We start from the raw sequence: 15,226 nt of genomic DNA, 5'->3' as shown, positions 1-15,226 counted from the left end.
AGCAGTGTGTCTGTGCTGAGTGAGAGGTCTCCAGGGTGGCATAAGACATGCTGCAGCCCTTAGAGACCTTCCTTGGCATCAGGGCCCTTGGTACTAGAAGTACCAGTTACAAGGGACTTATCTGGATGCCAGGGTCTGCCAATTGTGGATACAAAAGTACAGGTTAGGGAAAGAACACTGGTGCTGGGGCCTGGTTAGCAGGGTCCCAGCACACTTCTCAGTCAAGTCAGCATCAGGCAAAAAGTGGGGGGTAACTGCAACAGGGAGCCATTTCTTTACATGTGTAATAAAATGTATAAAGTAAACAAGCATTGGCAGGCCAGTAGGGCCCGTCTTGGGACCTGTTGGCTTTGCCAGCAGTGGTTTTTAGGCAAAAAAAAACTACAAACAAAAAAAGTTGGAAAAAAAACCCAACCCTCCGACGCAGCCACCCGTGCCATTTTGAAGGCGCCTGCACATACGTTGTTTCAAAATGACATGGGTCCTTTTTTTCTTTTTATTTATCAGTCCAAGTTTGATTGGTAAACAAAAAATACCATGCAAACTTTTTCTTTTAGTAACAGGTGGGGGAAACAACACAGGAACAGAAGCAACATGGGAGCAAGGCTGGGGGGACGTAACGGGCATGGGTGAGGAAAGCAACATAGACAATGCAGGTGGGGTAAGCAAGATAAAGGGAATGGTGTACGGGGTGGAAAAAGGAAAATGGGTAAGATAAAGCAACATGGAGTTGTGGAGAGAGAAGCACACAGGCATGGAAGCAATGTGGGGTCAGAAGCACACAAGGTGAGCCCATCACAGGGGGGAGTTGGCGAGAAGCACATGGGGTAGAGATCATCACAGACTAGGTGGTGAAGGACACTAGGGAGATAGCTATAAAACTTAGAAACTCTCTTGGAGTACTTATGGCAAAAGAAAAATACTTACTTAAAAGTGAGCAGGGGAAGTTGGCTATGCTCCAGGGGTGAGGGCAGACACAAGAAGGGCAAGGCAAGCTATTGAACTAGAAGCAGGCACCAACTGATGGTGAGCAATGGGCAGGCTACAAGCATCTGTGTTCTCTGTAAGCCCACAATATACCTTTCGCAACCAGACAGATGTACTGGTGGTAGGGTGGGCCTAAAAAAACATGCAGAACATTTGACTTCCTCAGTAAAAAATGTCATTAAACGTACCAGCTACTCTAGTCTTTACTTTGTTTTAAAATGTCATTGATTAATGACTTTGCATTAGAGCACTAATTACAGCATAACATAATCACAGATCCCTAGATGTAAACAGCACTCCTGTTGCCTGACATGTGTTATGTTTAAGTGTAACAGAGAAGTATAAGTCTGTTGCATCCTGTGGGTCATGGCTGAGCCGAAGATGGAACCAGATGTTTGAGCCACGGTCTCCCCAGCCACTGACGTGCAAACCAAACAAACCTATAGAGTCCCATTGCTGAGGAAGTTATTGACATGGTCGCGAAGCAACCTGCAGAAGGAAAAGATAGCGTCCAACCATGAATGATGGAGCACCGGAATACCAATGGGATGAGCAGCTGAGGTCACCCTGGCGTTCATGAAGAAAGGTAGGCATGCCTGTAGGTGCTGGCTCTTGAGCAAGGGGCTCTGTGAAACCGTGAGCGCAGCATGGGGGGGGGGGGGGGGGATGTGCCCCAACCCCCTGGAACGACAGGAGTCTGAGGCAGACCGGAGTGCAGGAGCCTGAAACGCAGCACCCGCCGGCACTGCATCTGGAAGACTCTAAACCTGCTGCCTCCTCACAGGGAATTGATGTGCACCCTTGCAAGCATGCAGGACCTGAATGGGCTACATCGCGAGGTGAAAAGAAGCAGGATGCCCCAGCCACCAGTGATATCTACCACGTAGGGCGTTAGGACTGGCTACTAAACCAAGCAGAGAAAGCAACCTGGGAGCTGAAGGTATCTGGAATGCCACCTGAGAAGGGGCCAATGTGGCTGAATTAGACCCTCTCTTCTCCAAGGGAAACTGATAGAAAGAGATGAAGACGGCTGCCCTTTAAAGCTCCCTTTGCTGAAAGGCCAGTAGCATGAGTACAATCGGGGGGGGGAGGCAAATTTACTGGACAGTGCCCGGAGTCTCCACAAAACACGCTGAGAAACAGGCTAGTGGAACAAAAGAAAGTGAGTGTAAGAGAGAGACATTATCAGTCTCTGGGCCTTCCTTAACTATAACACTACAGTTCAGCAAAAGTAATTTCATCATGGATATTAAGAAACCAGTTGTCCCAGATAAAACAAAGAAATGCACTGATACATCCAGCACAGCTGAGCATGTCATTGCAGACTCATTAGAGGCTTAAGATTGGCTGGAAACTAAGGGGGTCCCAATAGGGCAACCAGCAAAATGTAGACCTCAACTGGTCTTCTGCCAAGAGGCGCAAAATATGCTGTTGTCTTGGAGATCCCTAGATAGAAGAAGTAGTGGCGGAAAGAGCACGACTGGTGGCAGATGTCATGCAACGGTGTAACCCTCAGGCAGTAACATAGAGCAGCGAACTAGAAACCCAAGGCGTGGATGCCAAGTCTGTCACTGTGGACCCCATCAAAGACCCAGCCTTAGCCCAAAGGTCAACCCCATGATGACTGATGGCATTGTATGAATGCCACAAAGAGACACTGAATGAAGCTGAGATGAACGAAGTAGACATCAGGAATAGCGGCTCATATGTATGTACAATCCTACAATGGGAATGATGGGCAGGGGGGACAGCCGTCTTGAAATACTGTATTGACTGAGTTTGAACAATTGCTCTGACGTGGGCTGAGGAACTGGAAAAATGTATTTTTGGGGGGGGTCTGGAGCTTGGACACCAGCAAAACCAGAATAGACAACATTGGCAAGGCTAAAACACCAAAGATCAAAGGATAAAGTTAGGCCCACATCTACAGGGCCTTGCTTGTGCCGCCCACGCACCAGGGGCCCTTGGCAAAGCTACGCCAGTCTCACCTTGTAGCTTACCCTACCTATGGTTTCACTGACTAGATAGAAGTGTATTACGTATAATGTGCGAGGCATGGCCGCCCTCGCCAAATGATACATAATCCATGCCAACTTGAAACGGGTAAGAACACGTAGTGTTCCTTCAAAGAGATTTATCTAACCAATGAAGAAGTAGCAGAACTGTAAAGGAAGTCTAAGTGATGATGCACTGCTTACTTGATGTATGCCAGAGGTGCGCCAAAAATAGCACCCTGGATTCCCTTTAGAGTAAAAACACAACCAATGGATGAAGTCACGTTAGATGGCACATTAGAGGGCGAGTTGGTTTTCTAATCAAGCACAGTTCTTAGTCATTCACCCCAATCCTGTTGCAGCCTGAACACAAAACTATGGAGAAGATTCACACACACTCTGCAGGGCCTCCAGAAGCAAGTTGCTGCACACAAATTCACCAGGTTTCAGCCATGGATTCTCCTGGATGTCTACAGATACACAGTCGGCTGGACACATTCTTATGCGCAGCAAGAGGAGGATAGTTAGTAATAAACTCACAATACCTGGTGGACACTAAATCTGATCACAACACATTACTAATGAGACTGAAACGTGGGATGGACACATTCCTGCTATACCTACATGCCATTAAAAAAGCATGGCCCTACAGGATGCATTCTTAAACGTGGTGAGAGAAAACAAACAATATTTTAAGGAAAACGAGACCTGGCAACACCCCTTAAATGGGGCTCAATCAAGGTAGCATTAAGGGGAATTTGTATCAGAACTACACGTGGGATCCAAAACATGCTCAAGCTTTAGACACTACAACAGAAAAATGTGATCCAGGACTGATCATTCGGCTGAGAATGCCACATTAATGGAGCTAATTAGGTGCACTGATTGCAAAGATGGCAAAGCTAGTCAGCATGCTGGTGGAGATAGGTCAGGCTCTAGTCCTTTGAAAAGCCCAGGCCACCTATTTCTGCCATGCACATAACTGATGCAAAAATAGTGACTACACAGGGTGAAATCATTGAGGACTTTGCAATGTACTATGCACATCTGTTTTCTGGAGGTGACTCAGATACAGGCGTACCTCCTCACCAAACCTTTACCGCGCATATTACTCCAGCAGAAGGAGGCACTGTAGGATTCTCTTTCGCTTAACAAAATTAAATGAGCTCTGCATTTCTATTCTTCCCTTCCTCTAATAGGGAAGGTACCCGTGTCCATTTGCAGCCATGTCATCAAGCACAGGAGATTTTATTCAAATTTCTAATCTCCATGAGGTTAAGAACCTACGGATTGATGGAGTATCCACTGGAAATATCATTACTGAAGGAACAAAACGCATTCTTTACCAATATTCCTGAACTTGAAGAGGCAGGAAGAAATGAGGCGGGGAGAGTGGACAGGAGAGATACAACTGGCAAAAGAGGACACGCCTCAAAAGAAACAAAGATTAAGAAACTGAAAGAATGAGAATCATGCAAGGGCAGTGAAATGAAAAAGGGAAAGTAAAGATATTAAAACAACGACAGAAAATTGACTCAGTTTGGGCAGGGGGTAGAAAACGAGAGGGGGAAGAAACTAAGAAGAGAAATAAAACCCTTAAAATCTCCTTCTTCATCTGTTTTTATGTAATTTGCCAGTTTTGTCTTACCTGCCCACTTTCTTTTTCTCATCTCCTTCTGTCCCTCCAGTGGTTGGTGTTGATTTAGTGGTAAGTGAGCAGAATGCGTGGAAGCCAAGAATGTAAAATTACTGGAAGGACCCGGGTCATTTGATCAGCTCCTTTAAAGCCAAATACTACACGTGATCCGTGGCTGCCTCTAACAGTGCACTGACAGTGTGAAATGTTCCGTGAACCTTTATTAAAATGTTTAACCTTACCACACTCTTCATGTGTTTTATTGTCTTCGACCTATGATTTGAAATCAAGCTGTGTAGTTGAACAAAACACACACATGTGCAGTCACATGACGAATCAAAGCCAAAAATGTTTGTGATATTTTCCTCTTAGTAAATTAGTAGCCCTCCTCCTCCCCCAGCCCCCCCATGACACCCAAAACACAGTTTCTGCATATTTGTTTTTAAATTTCCAGCACTGCTGTTTTTTAGCCCTGGTACACAGACCTCTTTAGTGCCAGGTAACATCTCTTGCAGACACCTGTGGAGAGCAGTACTGGTAGCTCTGGGGGATGCTGTGGGCACGCATTTCAAAGCAGGGGTTTTCAGAGACTGTTTGGTACTCTCCCGCTCCGTTAGCCACTAGTCACCTAGTTGCAGGTTCAGTATGCAGCTTCCCCATACACAGTAAGATGACTAGAAGGAATCCATAGTCTGTAGTCATCCTGTCAATGCAGTAGAGTGCTTCTTAGATCAGTGGGATGGGCAGGTAGGTGTATTCCATTCATAAAAGGGCCACCTCTTTATGTTAGAGCGAGCTGTTTAGTCACGGGGTCTTTGATATGTCTCCATAGGTTGGCACTTTGGTTTTCACTGCTGCTTTCTATGCTTTATTTTCACTGTGCATGCTGAGATTTCTGAAACACCACCTCATTAATGCAAGGACTGCCTATGAAAAAGGTGGCATTGAAGGTGTTGTACATGACGTTGAACACTAGATAGCCAATCCTTCCATTGCAATGCGTGGATGGGGAAGCGTCCACTGTGTCCCCTGGCAACTGTCCACCTGCCATCACTCCCCTAAGCCAGTTCTATACTTTCATAGATTTAAAGACTGATGTTGCAGAAAAGCATTACCTGCCCATCTCACCACCATCTCTTTGGCCACCGTCTCTAACCTTACTTAGTGTTTGACTGTACCCTGTCCGGCTCCCATCCCACCTGGTCCTTTGTGAGGGACAAACTTTTAACTTTGTTTCTTTGTTGCTCACCAGATTCACCAACAATGGTGTGGTGGCAACCTTTCCTTCAATTGACTGCCGGCCATTACAAGAAAGAACATATTCAGCTAAAAAAGCCCAAACCTTTTGCCAATGCTTATTTTTAAGGGAAAGGAGTTCTTCCTGCACCCTTGCAGTGTTATCACAAAGTGAGTTCGAAACTGGAAGCACTTGTTAAAACCTGAATAGGATGCTCATACTAAACGGGCTGCACCTTTTTCTGTAAGAGATGCCTACAGTTGTAAATTGCCTTTTTTGCAGGGCTATCCCCAAACATTTTGCCTTCTTCCTCCTATTTTCTTTTTTTAGGTCTGTCTTTGCTGGTTTATGGTCTCCGCGCATTTTACCACTGCTAATCGGTGCTAAGTGCAAGTGCTCCCTATGGAAATTGTACTGTTGATTGGGTTATCCATGATTGGCATATTTGATTTACTAGTAAAGTGCACTAGAGGTGCCCAGGGTCTGTAAATCAAATGCTACTAGTGGGCCTGCAGCACTGGTTATGCCACCCACATTAGTAGCCCTGTAAACATGGCTCAGACCTGCCACTGCAGTGTCTGTGTGTGCAGTTTTAAACTGCCAATTCGACTTGGCAAGTGTACCCACTTGCCAGGCCTCAACCTTCCCTTTTACTACATGTAAGGCACCCCTACGTTAGGCCCTAGATAGCCCCATGGGCAGGGTGCTGTGTATGTTTAAGGTAGGACATATACTAGTGTGTTTTATATGTCCTAACAGTGAAATACTGCCAAATTCGTGTGTCTCTGTGCAAGGCCTATCTCTCTCACAGGTTAACATGGGGGCTGCCTGTAAATATCCTTAAAGCGCAGATTCCCTTTGATAGCAGATACAAATGTGGAGTTTAGGGTCTCTGAACTCATAATTTAAAAATACATCTTTTAGTGAAGTTGTTTTTTAAATTGTCTGTTTGAAAATACCACTGTTAGAAAGTAGGCATTTTCTTGCTTATACCATTCTATGACTCTGCCTGTTTGTGGATTGTCTCTCTAGGTCAGTTTGACAGTTTGGCTGTTCACACCTCTCCTCTAGACAGTGACACAAAGGGGGCTGAGGTGTAGCCTGCATATCTTGATTAGCCATCTGTGCTGGAGGGGAGGAGTGGTCACTCACACCTGAAAGGACTGTGCCTGCCCTCACACAATGCCATCTCCGACCCCCTGTTGAGTGTCTGGGGCCTGGCCTGGACAAGGAAGGATCTTGCAAACACTTGAGACTTTGTTTTGAAGTTTGCCAACTTCAAAGGCAGATCTGGGTATAAGAAGAAGTCCCAAAACCCCAGACTTTTAGAATCTTTCTGGAATCAAGAGGAACCTCTGCCTAGGAGAAGACCTGAAGGAGGAGTATTGTCCCTTTGCTGTGTTGCTTTGATGGACTGGTCTGCAGTTGCTGCTTCTGCCTGAAAAGAGTGCAAAGGGTGAACTTTGCTGTGTGAGAAAAGTCTCCAAGGGCTTGGAGTAGAGCTTGCCTCCTGTTGGAAGTCTCAGGGACACCAAAGACTTCAGTTTCCTCGACCTGCAGCACTGGGAACTGTGTGTTTTGTGCTGTTCAAGAGGAGAAACCACTGCGACGCTGCCAATGACACCGCTGGCCTGCACCGTGACCTGCCGACGCCACACGGAGTGGCATTGCCCCGCTTCGCACTGTGACCCTGGTCTCACTGATGCCGTCATCGGACGACTTCACCGAGCCGCTGCTCACACAGCGACCTGTGGGCCCCCTCACTCCGGCATCGCCTGCTCAAACCGCAGCCTGGGCATCCCCTACGACGTCGCTCCTGCTGACAATAGCGCTGCTGCCTGCACCGTGGCCTGTGGACACCGCTCGTGAGGTACACAAAGCATCGTCCTATCCCGCACCGCAGCCCCGGTCCACTGACTCCAGCTCCATAAACTCCTGTGTCCTCACCAGGCATCCTGCCTGCACCGTGGCCTGTGGACACCGCTCGTGAGGGTCACGAAGCATCCTCCCGTCCCGCACCGCTGGCTTGGGCCTACCGACGACATCGCTTCAGCAACGACGACGACGCTGCCTGTACTGTGACCTGTGGATACCGCACGTCGCACCGCCACACTTCACAAGGCAGCCCTGGTCTCACCGACACCGCTGGACAGAGTCACCGAGCCGCTGCCTGCACCGTGACCTGTGGGCACCAGACGTTGCATTGTCCCGCTTTGCACCGCAGCCCTGACGCCATCCACGCTAGCACACCTGACTTCATCAGCCTGGAGTTCGATATGCAACGCGTGTGACCTCAAGGGCCCGACGTCTCCTGCACCGACTCCTTAACCGACACTGCGACATCAGTGACGCCGCTCTCCAGAGCTCACCGCGAGGATCACGACACCCTGCAAATCCAAGGTACTTTTTGCGGGTCTTCCCGACACCATAGCTGGCCTGCAATGCCGCAGCCGGCCTGAACTGTTGGTTTTGTTGATCACAATGCCGTGATAGCCCCAGGTGGAGCTAACAACTTCAAGGAACTGTAGTTTTGAGTAAATCTTGCAGAATTTATATTTTTCTTACTGTATGTTGGATTTTTATCGTATTTGGTCTTGTTTTATATAGATAAATATTGGCTAATTTTCTAAAACTGGTGTGGTATCCTTTTGTAGTGTTTTCACTTGTTACTGTGTGTTATGTGCAAATGCTTTACACATTGCTTCTGAGATAAGCCTGACTGCTCGTGCCAAGCTACCAAGGGGGTGAGCAGGGTTTATCTAAGCGGGGATCTCCCTTATCCTGACTTGAATGAGGGTCCCTACTTGGACAGGGTGCAAACCGACCGTCCACTAGAGACCCCATTTCTAACACCTACATATAGACGTGTTTTCTGCTGAGTGAAACATTGTATGTTTACACAATTGATTTTATTCCCGGAGATGGAAAGTGGTTTAAAAAAAGTGTTTTTTTGCAATATCTTAACACAAGTGTGTACCTTCTGCAGCTTCCTGTTGTAACAATGTGTTAACATTTCAAAATTTCTCGATCTTACCTTGCTGGATAATGCCTAACAGTTTACTCCTGGTGGTGGGTGCCACGGACCTACAGCCACCTTTCTTAAAGAGCTGCAAGACTTCATTTAACTCTCTTTTTTCCTCTCACAGGGGGAGTGAAGCTAGGTCTTGGAGACTTCATTTTTTACAGTGTACTTGTTGGAAAAGCCTCAGCCACAGCCAGTGGGGACTGGAACACCACCCTGGCATGCTTTGTTGCCATATTGATAGTGAGTATAATTTAATGATGCGGAATTTACAAAATGTGTCATCAGTGGAGGGAACATCAGATAGAAGATAAGTGAGAAGCAGGGCTTGGGTGTGTTTCGCCATCTTTAAATGTTCTTGTACATGCTGTTTTCGCTGCACATCTAGATCAGGTATATCCAGCGTAGATCCCAGAGGCCTGTATCCTCCTCATCTTTTCGGGATTGACCACTAAGTAGCTTATTTACATTTAAATAGATTGTTGGTAAATTTCTCATGTGGACATCCTGATAATCTGTCTTGGATCCGACCCTCTCGGACCTACTGCGTTTACAGTAACCCCTTCTAGTGACCAGAGGGAAAGGAGGTTTGGAGAGAACATCAGTAAGATAATTTTTTAGAGAGACAAAGTAGCATTCCTAGAGGAGTAGCAGTAAGGGGAATGAGCAGACTGTGGATGGTGCCTGCCCTTGCCTTCGTACCCTTTGAAGCAGAAGGGGCATTTGCACATTACACCTACTCCAGATTCACATGTTGTGCATCATGTATGACGTTCCATCCAACACATGTTTCTTTTTTTCTTTGCAGGGCCTGTGCCTTACTCTTCTGCTGCTTGCCATTTTTAAAAAGGCACTGCCAGCTCTCCCGATCTCAATCACCTTTGGGCTTGTGTTCTACTTTGCGACGGACAACTTGGTGCAGCCCTTTATGGACCAACTAGCCTTTCACCAGTTTTATATCTAGCTTCGTAGAAAGGGAACATTTCCCCATTATTTTTGTCTTCTGGAAAATTCTCTTAAACTGGAAGAACAGAGGATGTCCTCAAGAAATTAAACAGATGGTCAGCCTGAAGCTTAAAACAGCTCTTCTGTTGTGTTCATGGCAGTAATATTTGTCGTGAACACCTGTTTAAATATCAAGACTGGAATCGTGCATGCCCATCTGTGACTGCAAGGACATCATGCACTAACAATAATCACTACTCTAGCCAAGCCTTTGTTTTTAAAGGAAATTGGGCTTTTTACATGGCACGAAGTGCAATAATAGCCTTCAGGGTACAAAATGTTTTCATTAGCGAACTGGTAACTTTTTTGAAAAGGGATTATGAGGTGTACACTTGCAGATTGCCGGTCTATTTGGTATCCTACATTAGTAGGTACCAAATTGCAATTTCTTTTCAGTGGCCTGTGTGAAATAAGTTGATGGTGTCAGTGTAAATCCTTTTGGCCAGTTTTTGTCTTTACTGAAAACATCATCACATTTTGCACTCCCTAGAAGCCAAGGATTGAGTGTGCGTGGCATGTGATATATGGTTTGCCATCAAAATAAAGCCTTTAATGAGCAGGGTTAGTCATTCATATTAAGGGGTGAGTGGATGCGTGCTGTACCTTTGCCTCCAGGGTAAATTATCCCTGGATACATGGATGTCTTCAGAGTTCTGTGCTCACAGTTCTTCAGTTTTCACAAGCATGAGATCTACACATCATTAAAAATTTATGTAAATGCAAAATGTGTATTATTGTCTATTAGGATTAAAAACCCTCGACCTCACCAAGACACACACAATTACAGTATTTGTTAGAAAATGTCCACCCATAACTGTAAAGTAGTTTTTTTGTAACTCGTAGAACAGATGTTTCCTCTGTAAATTGGATGTGTGAAAATATGATAACCATTGGTGCTAAGAACTTCACCACCGTTTCTTCACGTAGATCAGTCTACAGACTCTCAGTGGTCTAATGCCTTTTGGCATTTGTACAAGGAGGCTGTGATTTGTGAGTGAAATCCCAAGTTTTGGAAAAATGTGTAAACCACAATGTTCGAACAGGAAGTCGAGAGAAAGTTGAACCCTGGACATTCATTGCTTGTTACACGCAAACCATGGTGTGTCCATAAAGGTGAAACCACCCAGCGCTGAAAGAGAATTCAGTCGTGTAAGCGTCTGCATACTATGTGGACTTCCTATGCTCCAGAGTTGAACCACCTTTAACTCGTAGCACTGGGCAGTGAAGTGGCTTCATATGCATTTGCGGTCTTTAGCGATTTTCTCAAGTTCATTGTTTATTTGGGGCTTCGGCATGAGAGGTTGAAATTCACGTTGTCACAGACCTGCATTATACTCCTGTGGCATAGGCTCGATGACACCCATAAGCATTCTACAACAGCACTTTAACACATAGAGTTAGGACCATTAGTCACCCGGATTGCACCTGCAGAGGGTTTATTTCATGTCTTAGACTCAAACAGCATAGAAAAAACACTTTTCAGTATTTGGTTTTTTCTATTATTTGTGTGGATTTTCATTTGAAATGGGTTTTGTACTTTTTTTGTACTTGTGTTCTTGTTTTTGAGGGAGGGCTGAGAGGGGACCTTGACTGAAAGTGTAACTGTGCCTGTAATAAAATAAAATCTTGGTTTTCATGTAGTGAGATTAAATAAACTGAGGGGTTTCGCACAAGGACCTCTGTGTTTACCAATATATGCTTTTTTCTTTTTCATTTTGCAGTTTGTGGTTGGAAAGGGTGCTGGCTCAAAATGCTTTCATGTTGAACGTTAGGAATCCCACTTTGTAAGAAGTGCAAGTTAATAGTCAAAAAATTGTGATGCGCATTATGTTGCGTGAGTTGGTGGTCTACAATTTTTTCTTCTAAACAAAATCTCTTCCGCAAAGCTTTTTTGCCTTGTAATGATGATGCTGGGTTTTATTGACAAAATATAGCTAAATCAATTATTTCTTCAAAACCAATGCTGAAGCGTGCAGGCCTTCCCCTCTGGTTATCGCATATTAAGGCTTGATAGACAGGGAAAAACTGGTGGATGGATCGCAGTTATTTACAGGGACCTGTTCAATTTCTTCTCTTCGCCGTCCACTATTCCAAACTGTGAGAGCCTTGTGTTTTCTCCATCACTATGCCCTACCTTCTCCATGCATGGGATTCTTTAGTACAGACCCCCAGTCCTTCAAGTCCTTCCGAAGCTGATTGCCAGTTCAGCCATGATGGGTAGGCCAAACTTGACCCTACTCGGCGATTTAAACATCCATATATATGACACAGGCGACAATTCCGCCAGAATCCTACTCCAGGACATGGCCTCCTTACAGCTGTCCCAGCTAGTTTCAGCCCGACCCATGATAAGGGCCATACCATTGACTTTGCTTTTAGCAATATTAGGAACCTATGGTCTGATTCCCCTCTCCTCCTGATCTGATCAGATCATTTGTTAATCCCACTGTCTTTATCCATGTGCTTTTTGGCCTGCCCCCTCCTTTTGCCAAACGACTAGAGCGGCCCTAGTCCAAACTTCTCACAACAAATTGGGTAAAGGTCCTTAAAGCCATCAAACCTGACCTCTTGGCCCCATGTTGATTCTGCAGTCCACCACCTTAATAAATGGCTGACCACTCTCTGGATGTTGTCCTCTCTTTTAGGTGGCAGAACGATGCCCAGCGATTTCATAAATCTCCTTCGTTCACGTCCAATCTCCTGTGTTTAAAGAACCAATGTAAGTGCCTAGAAAAGTGATGGTGGAAGGCCTATGATGCTATTAGTAAAGTAGAATATAGGAATTCCATTAGGCACTATCATGCAGAGATGAAAACAGCCCAAACCGTTTTTTACTCTTCCAAAATCATTAATTCTTCCAGCTCCCCAAAGGAAATCTTTTAAGATTCTCAAACACATTATTGAACCTGCAGCATCCGGCCCCTGCACTACGGTTTTGGTAGAACATTGCAATGAATTGGCCTTGTTCTTTCACAAAAAGGTTATGGACATTTACTCCTCCTTTTCTAACACTCCCAGTTCGTCAGACCCTCGCTTTAGCGATCTTTCCAGTGACCTGCTAAAGTGTTCTCTCCTGGCTTTCCCTCCCCTTTCTATAGATGTAGTTAAGGAACTCTTAACCTCCCTAAAATCAGGTTCACTCCTGGAACCTGCTCCCTTTTACATTCTTCGTCAAGGGTCTAAAGTTACTGCTCCTGTCTGGACAACTTAATCTTTCTTTATCCCGTGGACATACACCCTCGCAATGGAAACCTGCAATTGTCAAGCCACTCCTAAAGAAACCCAACATGGACTCTGCCACTGCAATTATAATTCCATTTCTCTGCTATCTGGGTTCTCTAAGTTGCTGCAAACATATGTAAATAAGCACCTTTCTGGCTTCCTTGAATCAAATGCGCTGCGGCACCCCACCGAGATGGGCTTTCGCCTTCTACATAGTACTGAAACTGCTTTATTGGCGGAGGAACTCAGGAGCCTCTTGGATCAGGGCAGCTCTGCTGCTATAATTTTGCTAGATCTCAGTGCTGTCTTCGATACTGTAGACCATCCTATCCTCCTGCAGAGGATTGTTAGGATTGTTAATGTCTGCATCGGGGCAAAGCTTTGGACTGGCTCTCTGCCTTCTTGCATAGTTAGACTTTTCAGGTCCAATATCAGTCTTTCCTCTCAGCAAGCCTTCCTTCTTGCTGTGGAGTACCCCAGGGCTCCTCCCCGATTCCTACTTTATTTAACCTTTATCCTTGCCTGCTGGCTGACATTCTTCAAGCCTATGGGCTGTCGCTGGTCTCAAATGCATATAACACACAGCTGGTTATGTTGATTACCTCGCACGACAACTCTAGCAGCATACTTTGGACCTGTCTTCATGAAGTTGCTAGATAGATGGGGGGCTGTAAGCTGAAACTCAATGAAGAAAAAACTGAGGTCCTGCTGCTGGGCATCAACCAGAGCAACCCTCCCTGGAGCCCTCTTTTAGGCAATCTCCGGGACCTTCGAACCCCAAAGAATCCATTAAAGTGTCTCGGATTCTGGCTTGACTCCGGCCTCACTATCAACTCGCAAGTAAAAACAAATTCCAGCCAGCTGCTATGGCATCTTGAAACTACTACAGAAGGTCATCCACCTAGTCCCCTTCATCGCTAGACGAATGGTCTTTGAGGCCCTTGTCTTAGCCCGCCTTGATTATGGGAACGCCCTATTCCTAGACTCCCTTTGCTATGTCATCAGGAGGTTGCAGATAGTTCAGAACGCAGCTGCTCGCCTCCTGATGAATGTTCCTAAACATACCTCAGCCTCTAGTTTAAGTCTCTCTGTATTATGCATAGGGCAGTCCATAACAAAGGCTCCTCTCTGCTAAGATCTTTAGCCTACCCATATCAACCAGGTAGAGTTCTTCGCGTCTCATCTGCCATGCTGCTGAAAGTCCCTGGGATCCACAGGCCACACTGGGGCGGGGGTGGTCTACTTCTTTTCTAGTGCCCAAGCTCTAGAATAGTCTTCTGCTGGAACTGCATCTTCTGGAGCTTGAGCTCCCCTTTCGCAAAGCTCTGAAGACCTGGCTTTATAGTGCTCAGTTCCCCTCCCCTGCTATTACCATCAGTCCTTTTGCATGGTCTGTAACAGCGCTGGGAGGCCTCCGGGTAGCCATGGCTATATAAGATTGCAAGAATAGAATGTCAAATTTCCTAGCATACGTAAAGGAAAGTTTCAATTCTATTAGGCCACAGGCGAGGATTATGCTCAACTTTCTTTACCTTTAATACTTCCAGCCATGTTCAACAAACTACCTTTCCCAAGAACCCCTGGGAAGGAAGTAGGAAATAAACAATGCAATGACCAATCAAATGCCACAGTAATAGTCCTTATAACCAAACGTCCCCCCAAGGCACTGCCTCCTTGTTGAGTACGACTGCAGAGTTCTCGTAGGTCAGCCTCTATGGGGATCATTCGCCTTTAGTGGAATTCGAACCTAAGAAGACACAAAAGAAACCTTTAGTGAGGAAATCATACGATAATACAGAGGAAAAATACAACTTACTAAAGAACAATTGACATTACCATGTTTGGACAATAATTCTCACAAGTGTTGAATGCATGATAATTGTATGGTACAATAATGATTATTTATAGCAACTCAGGCTTATTTACTCCAAACGAGAGAAAATATTCAGTTGTATATCTTGTGAGTCGCTTGCCCTGTGTGGGAATACGATTGCAAAGAGGGAAGGAAATAATCCTCGCCTCTGTGTCCTTAATAAAATTGAAACTTTCCTTTATGTATGCTAGGAACATTTACATTCTATGTCCGGACCGGAGGTGAGGATTATGCTTGTTTGAAGCTTATC

The 15,226-nt window shown here is 45.5% G+C and overlaps 1 protein-coding gene across 1 annotated transcript in view; it reads left to right on the top strand.

Annotated features, from left to right (window-relative positions):
- Positions 1-11,573, top strand: part of PSEN1 (presenilin 1) — a 159,687-nt gene extending 148,114 nt beyond the window's left edge. Inside the window, exons 10-11 of the mRNA XM_069208931.1 lie at positions 9,001-9,119; positions 9,685-11,573. Of these exons, the coding sequence (XP_069065032.1) occupies positions 9,001-9,119; positions 9,685-9,840 (275 nt within the window). The 3' untranslated portion in view covers positions 9,841-11,573. The remainder of the gene's footprint in view (positions 1-9,000; positions 9,120-9,684) is intronic.
- The last annotated feature ends 3,653 nt before the right edge of the window (positions 11,574-15,226 follow it).

The sequence above is a fragment of the Pleurodeles waltl genome, chromosome 9 (assembly GCF_031143425.1).
Source record: "Pleurodeles waltl isolate 20211129_DDA chromosome 9, aPleWal1.hap1.20221129, whole genome shotgun sequence".
NCBI classification, from domain to species: domain Eukaryota; kingdom Metazoa; phylum Chordata; class Amphibia; order Caudata; family Salamandridae; genus Pleurodeles; species Pleurodeles waltl.
The sequence above is the reverse complement of the archived record's forward strand: the minus strand, read 5'-3'. Positions and strand labels throughout refer to the sequence as shown.